General features: G+C 43.5%; 1 protein-coding gene across 1 annotated transcript in view; it reads right to left on the bottom strand.

Annotated features, from left to right (window-relative positions):
* Positions 1-9,920, bottom strand: part of SMAD3 (SMAD family member 3) — a 104,812-nt gene extending 94,892 nt beyond the window's left edge. The window contains exon 1 of the mRNA XM_075858329.1: positions 9,447-9,920. Within this exon, the coding sequence (XP_075714444.1) occupies positions 9,447-9,652 (206 nt within the window). The 5' untranslated portion in view covers positions 9,653-9,920. The remainder of the gene's footprint in view (positions 1-9,446) is intronic.
* Positions 9,921-12,902: the final 2,982 nt, after the last annotated feature.

Raw genomic sequence — 12,902 nt, 5'->3', positions numbered from 1 at the left:
TGCGCAATATGTGGGTGACATTAAGTACGGTTTTATTAGGATGGATTCACACGCAGCAGATTTTGCTGCAAAAACTTCTGCGACTGAAAATCAGTTCCATTCATCTGAATAGAAGTTGCAGAAATCGATGTGCTTGCTGCAGAAATAACCCTATCAGATGTATGGAACGGATTTTCAGTTGCAAAATTTTCTGCAAAAAAATCTGCCGCGTGTGAATCCACCCTTACAATTAGCACTGAAGAAAGGTCCTATAGTTAGAAGCCCAGCAATCTGGCCACAGAATGACCACAAACACATTGCTGTTTTGATACAATCATTTTCACATTTCACCAAAATGAATGTTATGACATGTGGGGCTGATTTCCCTATATCGGAAAATTGCAGATATATATATATATATACACACACACATATATATATATATATATATATATATATACATACATATATAAGCAGTCACCGATTGGTCTCACAGAACCAAATTCCTGTTTCTAGGTGCAGAGTGGTACAGGAGCTTGCTGGAATGTAAAGTGATGCCCATAATCAAGTGGATCACTGTTTTCAGGTAGGAACACTGCATCTATTAGGGGGAACGCTATGGTTGTCTTGTTAAATGAGCATTAAAAACAAAGTCAGACACTTTTACTGGAATTGTGACATGTCGTAGCGGCATGTGACTAATCACTGGCTGCAGCGATCATGTGATGTGCGTGCCGAGATCACCACTGCGGCCAGTAATTGTATGGAGTGGTCATCTGCTGGTATGGAAAGTCACAGCTCCAGCCTATGTAAACAGAGGTCACCGTGGACCTGTGGTGCTGGAGCGGATATCGACTCGAAGGTGAGTACGATTTTTTAATTTACTAAATGATGCTGTATGCAGGTAACCGTAAAAGTACATCTTTTTTATAAAGCCCAGAAAACCCTTCCACTACATTAGACTGAAGGTTTAGTGTATCTTTAAGACGGCACTCGCTCTGCTAAGTGATATCTAACTCAATATCATCATAAAATTTCTCATATTGTCCAAGCCATTTGGGATGATGCATTTGTGCATTATGGGTGTAGTTGCAGCTTCAAGATGACACAAATATCAGCACATGTAGTGGAAATGTATTACGCTACATTCACCCTAGCGTTGCTTTGTCCTATTTTTGGGTCAAGAGCAGACGACAACAACAACATACCCAGCCAGGGGGTCAGTGACTTCTATATGACAGAAATGTCTGGTGCACAGCAAATGCCACTCTCCAGACTTCCAGGTTGCCTTCCCTTTGCCGTGTTCATCTATAGTACAGCATGTAGGAGACTCGGTCAATACTTTTACCTTGCGTTGTGCTCCGGTTTGGTATTCATTCAACAGCCATGTATGTATCTGTTGTCTTCAAAGCATATATTCTTATGGAAAACAGAAATATGGTGCTTGCTATATCAATTTTCACTGTATTGTACAACAATTACAAGCAAAGACCACTCTATTACCTCATTGTAGACAAGTGAAGACTTCAAACCACTATCTATATACAGAACTATGTTAGGAAATGAAACCTAAGGCAAAGGTAGGTGATCCAATATTGCATTTAGCAATATATCACAGTCTACCTGTCACATTATGAAGTCTCCAATTGAAAGTTGCTTATTGATCACTCCATTTGCTGATGATTTGAAGGGATCCAGTAGATGCAGAAGCTATGAGTCACAATCGGACGTCTTTCTAGGCATGAGTTACCACATCTGGGCAAGGTTCACACCTGTCTCACAACACAGCCGCTCCCTGATATACACCGCTAGCTACACACGACTTGTGTGTATAAACAAACATAGGAATGTACTCTGAATGAGACAGTGACAGATACCGTGAAATACAATATCCGATATACCAGTGAATGAGCTGAGAGTAAACAGATCATTACACAGCCAGTGCCAAAGGTGCAGCATGTGGAATCGGACTGCCAACTTTTAGCTGCAAACATATGTAGCTTGCGATGTACTTATAATAATAATCAAACGCAGAAGTTTTCCCTTTCCATGACAAATATGCACATATTAATGCCAGAAGTATAGACAAAGAAAGAAGGAGAATAAGCCTGGCACATGGGTATCAGCACCACCCCTCTACGGACTGGTAGGTTACATGCAGTAACAGAACGGAATTAAAGGACATGGGGCAAATCAGGACACTTGTCAGTGATGTCCAATGATAGACGATGGACAGTCAACAGATTGAATTCCATTTTATTTTACAAATACTGGCTTATATATAGGACAGAACCACAATGTCACAGCCTGGTGGGACTTTTATGTAAAGTTTCTTATCTTGAACTGCAGATTAATAGAAGTGAATGGAAAACTTTGCCCAATTGCCCTGGTCCACATTTACTCTTTCTAGAGTTTAGACATGAGACGTCTGTAAGTCGCACCACAATTGCAGGCAATAAAGCTTTGCCATGATCTACAGTCGCACTTGAATTCAGTTGAACCTATTCCTATGGGTGTGATCAGATCGCAGCTTGAAAAGTAGCGCAACAATACACATGAGAAGTCGATGCACCGATGGATTATACATTGTAGTGGATGAAGCCTGAACGTAAAATACGTCTGAAATTACAGAGCTGTTTTCAGGCGAAAATAGCTCCTGAATTTCAGACGTTTTTGCAAGTGCACGTGTTTTTTTTTCGCGGCGTCCATTACGGACTTAATAGGAGCTGTTTTTCAATGGAGTCAATGAAAAACGGCTCCAATTACGTCCCAAGAAGTGACATGCACTTATTTGAGGCGGCCGTCTTTTTACGCACCGTCTTTTGACAGCGGCACTAAAAAAAAAAGCCCGTCTGCACAGAACACCGTAAGACCCATTGTATTCAATGGGCAGATGTGTGCCGACGGTTTGGAGCTGTTTTTTCGGCCGTAATTCCAAGCGAAAAACGCCTCAATTACGACCGTAAATAGGGCGTGTGAACATACCCTAAGGAATAACTACAAGGCATTCGCAGCTACATTATTATTTAAAACAACTAAATAATAAAAAATACCCAAAGCAGACCTTAAAATGACTTTGGAGGGCATATACTGTACTTGACACGGAAGACATGAAATAGCACAAAGATCTATATATATATATAACAAAAAGACAAGAGAATGGAAGCAGCACTCACGAAAAAAAGTGACGTTTATTCACCCAACAAATGCAAAATAAACGTCACTTGCTGCTTCCATGCTCTTGTCTTTTTGTTATACATCATATGGGGAGAAGTCACTCCTATCATTTGAAGCTTAGCACCGGCCATTTATTTTGTCATTTGCACTTGTGCTGCTCCTACCTGCCTTACTATATATATATATATATATATATATATATATATATATATATAGGAAACAGAATTCAGAATTGACATTCTCTCAGGGTTACTTGAAATTGCACAACTCATAGGAATCAATGATATAATATTCTAAAGTCTCCTCTTTTGGGCCAGGATCACACAAACAGTTTTGTTGCAGTTTATGGCTCAGTTTCTTGAGCCAATCATAAGAGTGGACTCAAAAGAAAAGAGATGCATCAGTCTTTTCTTTATACCTTTCCATCCTTTTAGATCTACTTCTGGATTTGGCTAAAAGAAATGCATCAAAAACTGCATCAACGCTGCGTGTGTGATCCTGGCCTTACTAAGGGTAGTTAAAAAAGGCAGATGGATGAACAACTGGATCTCACGGGGAAGCTCCACAACTTCTTTCCAGTGACCACGCTTATGAGTAGCTGCGTCTGTTACTGCAAACTATGACACTTGCTAATCTGTATTCTGGCCTCCAGCACTTGTCACCTTGTTATTAGCTGATAAGGTGTTTCTCTAGTCAGTCACTTAGAATTGGGATATTACACACATGCTTACAACTTGGGTTTTCCCATTTCATTCAGTGATGGCATATATCTAAGACATGCCATCACTTTCTGATAAATGGGGAGTCTGACTGATGGGAGACCCCTACCAATCCGGAGAACGAAAGGGCTGCAGTGCTCATTTAGTGCTACATTCCCAGCCACCAGCTGAGCAGGGAGTTGCAGAATGGCCTTGATCACACAGCACAGTTGTGGTGCAGTTTACCTGAATGGGCCATGCTGCAGTTTCCTTAACAGCTGGTGACTGTAGCACTATTGTGCAGGAAAATACAGGAAAGGGGATGCAGAAAGACCCCCTCTGTTCAGTAAGTAATGGCATATTTTAGCGATATGCCATCACTTTATGAGATGGGAAAACCCCTTTAAGGTGAAATGATATGATATAATGAAACCATAGACTACTTAGAACTTGCAGGTAGATTTAAAGGGATGAAAGAATAAGTGAAAGCTAAACAATTAAAATAACACCAAACAATTTAACATTTCATGGTTTTCCGTCATGCAGCAGGTGCAGGTACATAAAGACTAGCTAGAAAACCTGGAAGTGAAACACATCTATGTTCTATGTTACTAACTCCCAACTCATAATCATACTATCAGTCCTTCAGTTTATTTATTAGCTCTACCTTGCAGCAATTGGAAAGACTCCATTATCGAGAGGGACTATTAGGGTATGTACACACGACCATTTTTCAGGCGTAATGGAGGCGTTTAACGCCTCGAATTACGCCTGAATAGACGGCTCCAAAACGTCGGTAACATCTGCCCATTACTTGCAATGGGTCTTACGATGTTCTGTGCAGACGAGCTGTCATTCAAAATTACGGCCACGTCAAAGAAGTGCAGGACACTTCTTGGGACGTAATTGGAGCCGTTTTTCATTGACTCCAATGAAGAACAGCTCCAATTACGTCTGTAAAAGACGCCGCGAAAAACGCGAGTACATGCAATTACGTCTGAAATTCAGGAGCTGTTTTCTCCTGAAAACAGCTCCATAATTTCAGACGTATTTGCCATTGTCGTGTGCACATACCCTAAGGGTATGTTCACACGATTAACAAAATACGTCTGAAAATACGGAGCTGTTTTCAAGGGAAAACAGCTCCTGATTCTCAGACGTTTTTTGAGCAACTCGCGTTTTTCGCAGCGTTTTCACAGCGTTTTCAATAGAGTCTATGAAAAAACCACTCCAAAAACGTCTCAAGAATTGTCCTGCACTTCTTTTGACGAGCCGCCATTTTACGCGCCGTATTTTGACAGCGACACGTAAAGTGACAGCTCGTCTGCACAGAACATCGTAAGACCCATTGCAAGCAATGGGCAGATGTTTGCCGACGTATTGGAGCGTCTTTTCAGGCGTAATTCGAGGCGTAAAACACCTCCATTACGTCTGAAAAGAGGTCGTGTGCACATACCCTTACAAGCAGTAGGTCTCTGAGTTCCTGAGCACTAGGAATGTTGCTCTGGTTGTTTTCCAATAAGAATACTTCTATCCGTTTTACCTGGCATCCGCAAGATCATACACAATGGTCCACCCACATAGATGTGTACAGCGCTGTCAAGTTATGAGCAGTAAAGTATGATCTCATAGTCCGTGCTTTGAAATCAGTGATACCTTTTATGGAGCCAAGGCCATCGTATTTTCTATTAGATTAGATTGTTGTTCAAAAGGAATCTGTCACGTTAAAAATGCAGAGCAATCTGTGGGCAGGATGTAATAGAGCTGAGCAGATTGAGATCTAGTTTTGTAGCAAATACCTCTGCTCATTCTGGGCATAGGAGTCCAGTGGGCGGTCCTAATCACTGATTGACAGTTGTCTCTGTATGTACACTCATTTAGGGAGTCGACTGCGCTATTGATTCCGTCGGAAAAACTAAAACCTACCGGAATGGTGACGAACGGAAATTAGCATGTTTCCGTCACCATTGATACCAATAGTGACGGAAATGGAAGATGTGGTTTCAGTTTGACTTTCCGTTGCGGGGTTCACCCGACGGAAACCTCAGACGGAACCCCGGAACGGAAAGCCAACGCTGATGTGAACAGGCCCTTACTTCTCTTTTTTTAATCCACTCCTGGTTGTGGCCTTAAAAACATGCAGATGAGCCCCCTAGTCAAGTTTGATCCCAGGACCTCAGGGCTGTAAGGCATCAGTGTTACCCACTGAGCCACCTTTATTATCCGATGACGTTCAATCATGTTACTAATCATGTTACTAATGTGAGTCCTCTCTTTCTAAGCTCATAAAACAAAAGAAAATTCATATCTGCTATACGGTCATATCGGAGTTCCTCTTGAGAAAAAGAAAAAGTATTTAAGGTTTTTCTGCCAGTTCAGATGCCAGCCGTGTTAGATGATTTATGCCCTAGATAAATGAATGCTATCTAAGATGACATAACTACTCAGTGTGTGCGCATTTAGAAACAAGAAATTCCTTCAATTGGATTATACTTTCAGTGAAGAATGGCTAAAATCCAGCTTTACAACTGTACTATTCTCAGCCCTGAGCCCAGCCTGCCCCCCTGCCCGTCCCCATACATGTACTCACATGCCCTCCTTGCCTGGAACACTTTTGTAACATGCAGATTATGTGTCGTCCTCACACAAATAATAAAATGCTGGCATCACAGTCACTGACACCTTGGATCAAATGCCACTTATATGAATGAATAGTGTATGATCCAATGACAATAAAGCTTACCCATGGAGTAGGGATGCGCGATGCATGGAAATTTCGATACTGTTTCGATACTGTGCACCCTCAAACGGTTCGATACCGTTAATTCATGTATTTCGATACTAAGCTGTGCGGCCGCATCACCATACATGAATGTATGGGAGCTGGGCTGCGGCTGTGTGATACAGCCATTGCCCCGCTCCTGAGTCCTGAGAAGTGCGCCCGTGGTCAGCATGAGGTGATGTGACCGGCGCTGCACTAATGACCGCCGGCACTGAAGACAGAACATGGCGGGCGCACTGCAAAACACCCCCATGTTCTGTGTTCAGTGCCTGCATCGCCGCTCATTAGTGCAGCGCCGGCCGCATCACCTCATGCTGACCGCGCATGCACTTCCTGTCAGGAGCGGGGCAATGGCTGTATTACACAGCCGCAGCCCCGCTCTATAACGGCGGAGATCAGAGAAACCTCTAATCTCCGCCGCTATTCCCCTGAATGCTGCTATCAAAGCCGACCGCAGAATTCAGAGGTAAATGAGAAGGGGGGATGAACCTTTGGATAACGTCACAGGGAATTCCTGTGTTGCGATCGAGGGACATACCATATATGGGCAGATAGCCCAGGGTTCATTGAAGGACCCCAGGGCTGTCTGACCATATTTCCTGTTAGCATATATGCCAGTACATTAAAGTTTAAAAATAAAAAGTAAAAAAAAATAAAATAAAGTAATGTTAAATAAAACAAAAAAAACCAATATACACATTCAGTATCGCCGTGACCGTAATAACACATTTATAGTGTAATTTATGTTCTTCGCTGTTATAAAATACAAAACTGCTTTCTTTCACTTATTAATGTGAGGCATGCGGTATTATGAATTTTGAACCTCCACGTACCTCACATTAATAGTAATTAACCCAATGTTGTCCATTATGTCAGGCACGTGGAAGTTCAAAATTCATCACACCACGCGCCTCACATCAGAAAACAGAAGAACTTTTTTTATATTATTATTATTGGCAAAAGTATTGTTTTGGTATCGAGTATCGCAATACTACACAAAGTATCGGTATCGAAGTCCAAATTCTGGTATCGTGACATCCCTATGACATATTGTAAGACTGCAGAAGGTCCAAATGAGCAAAACTTTTCTGCATTAACCAAAAAACGCCACTGTATTCATTGTATCCGCAAAACAGGATATTTTTTTTATTGTGGGTGGAGGAGTGTTGCAAACTAAAATGGCAAAAGAGATACTCTCGTGCTCCATCCATAGATTATCAGGTGCCTCACCAACAGGCAAGGAGATGTGCCGATAGAGTGGCATGGATCTACCAGAACTTTTGACGTGCTTTGAAGGGCGTTACAAACATGTATGGAATCTAAGATAACCCCTTTTTAAGCCCTTCTTGATTTGAAGACATATATAAGGAAGGGAACAACTCCCTTGGTAGTTTCCTATTGGCCGACAGGGTTCATAACAAGCTGGCGAACAATTTAACTAGGAAATGTCATGAGCTACTTTTAGAACACCTTGTAAAAATGTTCTGCTCTATCACAGGACTAGAACAACGAACAACAACAAAAAACATAAGGGCCGGATTTGTCGCAAGACTGACGCCAACAGCGCTTGTTGGAACCCATTGACTTTAATGGGTTCCGTCAGGTTTCCGTCACGGTGTCCTTCAGCATGCGGAGCCTTTTTTTCGGCTTATCTACGATGGAGACTTCTAAAGGAGCCACCGACGCAGATGTGAACATAGTCTACGGTATACCTGTTCCTTCCCTTGCTATTTTCAAAAAGCACAGGGCTGCCATTTAAACCTCCCGGGGGTTGTCGCCCGGCTTTCCAGACTCTAGATCAAGTTATGCTGCGATATAATAGAAGGTAATGTATCCCTGCATTAAAGGGAACCGGTCACTAGGTTTAGAGCCACTAAACCTCCAGCACAATTTAGGCAATAGTTAGTAAAATAACTTACTTAAGTTATTTAGAAGAGTCTGGGAGAGGAGTCCGGCGGCATCGGGCACATGAGCAGTATACTGCCCTCGGCTTCATGTGCACTTTACGCATGCGCCCAATGCTGCTCCCGCATCTCAGTGACGTGTAATTGATTTTACTTAGTATTGCCTAAACGGCCATTTTTGACCCCAGCTACATAACGGCATGCTGAGGGTTTAGTGGCTCTAAACCTAGTGACAGGTCCCTTTAACTAGGCAGACTTGCCACTTGGAAATCTCAGGGGCAGACTGCTAGCTGGCTAACGCTGGCCATGTTGGTTGTCACTCAGATTTCTCATAAACAGATAGAACTAAGAAATGTCTAATAAGACTTTATAAGACTTGACAGAAGTGGACGACTCCAGGACTTAGATCTACAGGTGATATATTTTTTTTTATTTCAGGGGAGGTGACAGAATTAATAATATATGAACTCTGGGAAAGTTTTATACTATAGGGCACATGGATCAATATATTGAGTGTTCCAGAGACATTATATTCTGCAGTCATATTGTGAATACAGGGGGTAACCAGACGACAGAAGACCCATATACACAATGCTGCGATTAGTACAAGTGACAGTAATGATGCCCCCACCCCCATGTCTGTGCCATGAAGAATTGGGGCACAGTTTGTTTCCAGTACTCAGGACCCTGTGACAGTGCTGACATGAACTGGTGACAACTCATATGACAGTGTCATGAGCATTATATAAGCATGTGCTTCATGTCACTTCTACTCCAGGACATGAAGTGCAGAATAGCCGCAATGATGGAAATATCACCATAACAATAATTGCTATGCCAGTACCCCCGTCCCGACAACAGCAAGCATGGCTGGTGGAGGAGCAGAGAGGAGTTGGCAGCCCTCACCTGGGGATGGTGATGCACTTGGTGCTGATGCTCTGGGTTGCCAGTGCTTTCTCCAGCTCGTCCAGTTGTCCAGTCTTCTTCAGCTTCTTCACCAGGCTTTTCACCGCCTTCTCACACCACTTCTCCTCCTGGCCATTCTGCTCTCCCTTCTTCCAGCCCAGCAGTCTCTTAACAATTGGGGGAGTGAAGGGCAGGATGGAGGACATGGCACCCTGTAGGACAAGATGCAGGCTAGAACGAGTGGGCAGCAGGGTGCGGAGTGGCTCCCGTTCACACACACTTGTGTCACTCAGGTAACTGTCCCGTGTTCTCCTGTCACTGTCCCTATGTTACACTCTACCTGCCGCTCATTGCTCGCACTTCTCCCCTGACTCTGTCTATAATTTTCTTCTATTCTAACTTTTCATCCCCCTCCGTCTGAGCCGCGTCACCTCCCCTCCCTCTGAGGGTATTCCTCCGCCCATGGCACCGGTCACTCCCACCTTGTCCCGCAAACACCCCTGTAGCTCCGCCCCACCCAGTGACGCCCCTGTTCTGTGCGGCACATATAGGCCAGAGGCTACTGAATGTGACGGGGAGGAGCAGACGATGATTGACAAGGCCGGTGAGATTAATGCGCCTGGTGACGCGGCTCTCTGGTCACTTTCCCTTGCGTGGGTGAAACCGGTCGCTGTTGGATGCCATTCGCTTCATTGGCTTCCCCCTACTCTTCTAGTTTCAGCGGCGCTTCTTATAGCAGCTATTATTCCGTGCATTACACCATTTGTGACCATAACCAGCTTGTAACAATTACCTTCGTGTCTATGGTACCAAATCGGGGGTGCAGAGGTAGCAGTCGCACACAGGCCCTGTAAGGGGGTACATAGGTAGTAGTGTGGGTCCTGGTAGGGGGTACATAAGTAATGGTCTGGATCCTGGTAGTTGGTACATAGGTAACAGTCTGGGTCCTGGTAGGGGGTACATAGGTAACAGTGTGCATCCTGGTAGGGGATACATAGGTATAAATGACACATGGTAGGTGGGGTAGGGACAGTCACGATACCAGAATTTGGACTTCGATAGCGATTCTTCGTGATACCAAAACGATACTTTGCCAACAGTAATAAAAAAAAAAAAAAGTTCTTCCATTTTCTGATGTGAGGCGCATGGTGTGATGATGAATTTAACCTCCACGTGCCTCACATTAATAGTAATTAACCCCATCATGTTTCTCAGTCATAATGGGTTAATGTGTAAGGTACATGATGGGGTTAATTACTATTAATGTGAGGTACATGGAGGTTAAATTCATTACACCTCGTGCCTCACATTAATAAGTGAAAGAAAAGTTTTTATTGTATTTTTTTACAGCGTACACATTGTAAATGACGCAAAAAATTTGTTGTGCAGGTTATTACGGCTGCGCCAATACCGAATATGTGTATGTTTTATGTATTGAGACTTATTTTAATGTTTATTGTAAAAAAGGCGTATGTGTATTTTTTATTTTATTTACCATTACTTTATGTTTTTACTTTATTTTTAAACTTTAATGTACTGGCAGTTATCTATATACTGATAGTACACCGGCATATATCTATATACCAGTACATTAGCCTGTGTACAGATAGTACACAGGCAGTTGTTAGGACATACCTAAGTATGCCCTAACAGGAAATATGGTAGGACAGCCCTGGGGTCCTTCAATGGACCCTGGGCTGTCTGCCCATATATGGTATGGCCCTAAATCGCGTCACAGGGAGGTGATGAGCGGCGGCACAGACACTGAAGACAGAACATGGGGGTGTTTTGCAGTGCGCCTGCCATGTTCGGTCTTCAGTACCACTGCTCATTAGTGCAGCGCTGGCCACATCACATCATGCTAACGGCACGCACTTGTCAGGACTCCGGAGCGGGGCAATGGCTGTATTACACAGCCGCAGCCCCGCTCTCATACATTCATGTGTTACTATACTGAGCTGTGCGGCCGCACAACTTAGTATCGAAATACACAAAATAACGGTATCGAATTGTTTGCGGGTGCACGGTATCTAAACCGTATCGAAGTTTCGATTCATCGTGCATCCCTAAGGTGGGGACCCCGTTAGATTTTGTATTGGGACCCATGAGCTTCAAGTTACCCTCTTATCAGAATTATATAATCCACATTGTTCTATTTTTATATCAGTCATAACAGCGGTGAGTCGTAAACAACAATTCACTATGAGACGTAAGGAGCTCACTGGTCTGGGATCTTCAGCAGATGATTACTCGTGTATGACATTGTAACCATCATTAGGGGTTTTCCTACAATATGCATTCATAGTCATCAGCACACCCAAAAATGCCTGGGACGTACTCCCTTCATTTTAGTCAATGGTCAGTTCCCAGCGGTTGAGACCCCATCATCCAGACATTGCTGTCATATGTAATCGATTGCAAAACGTCTATGACAATCTTTTAACTATGTTCGGTGTATTACACTTAAAGGGGTTTTCCCATCAGGGACATTGATGACATATCCACAGGATATGCCATAAATGTCGGATAGATGCAGGTCCCTCCTCTGGGACCCGCACCTATCTCTAGAACGGGGCCCCTTAAACCCGTTCTAGCATTCTGTGTTCCTGCTGACGCTTGATATTTCCGCCCATGTAAGAAGAAAACAGCAAAGCTCACTGAGTGCATGGCAGTTATGGAAACAGAGTAGCCTGCGACCTACGCTGTTTCTGTAACCTCCACTAACTGCCACGAATCAAGCAGTTTCTGGACAGTTCTCATAATCTCTCCCCTCCCCCCCAATAAAAATAAAAATATATATAATATACTTTTCAGCCATAACATTGAAACTACCTGCCTAATATTGTGTAGGTCCCCCTCGTGCTGCCAAAACAGTTCTGACCTGTGGGGTCATGATTTGTAAGCTGCAAAGTGGGGCCTCCAGTGATAGGACTTGTTTTTTTCAGCACATCCCACAGAAGCAGAACATTTCCCAGAGCTTTACACTGTCTCCGCCGGGTTGCCTTTTTCCCATATTGCATGCCGGTTCTGAGACACGCACACGCACCCAGTCGTCCACATGATGTAAAAGCTCATGTGCCCATTGTAGGAGCTTTCGGCGGTGGAGAGAGGTTAGCATGGGCACTCTAAATATTACAATGTACGCAGCCCCAAATGTAGCAAGCTGCAATGCACTGTTTGTCCTGATACCTTTCTGTCAGAGCAAACATTCACTTTTTCAGCAATTTGTGCCAGAGTAGCTCTTCTATAGGATTGGACCAGACAGGCTAGCCTTTACTGCCCACGAACATCAATGAGCTTTGGGCACCCATGACCCTGTTATCGGTTCACCATTGTCCTTCCAGTGACCACTTTTGTAGGTACTAACCACTGCATACCGGAAACATCTCACAAGACCTGATGTTTTGGAGATGCTCTGATCCAGTCATCTAGCCATTACAATTTGTCCCTTATCAA

This window comes from Rhinoderma darwinii, chromosome 3 (genome assembly GCF_050947455.1).
Source record: "Rhinoderma darwinii isolate aRhiDar2 chromosome 3, aRhiDar2.hap1, whole genome shotgun sequence".
NCBI lineage: Eukaryota > Metazoa > Chordata > Amphibia > Anura > Rhinodermatidae > Rhinoderma > Rhinoderma darwinii.
Note: the sequence above shows the minus strand (reverse complement) of the source record. Positions and strands in the feature narration are given on the sequence as shown.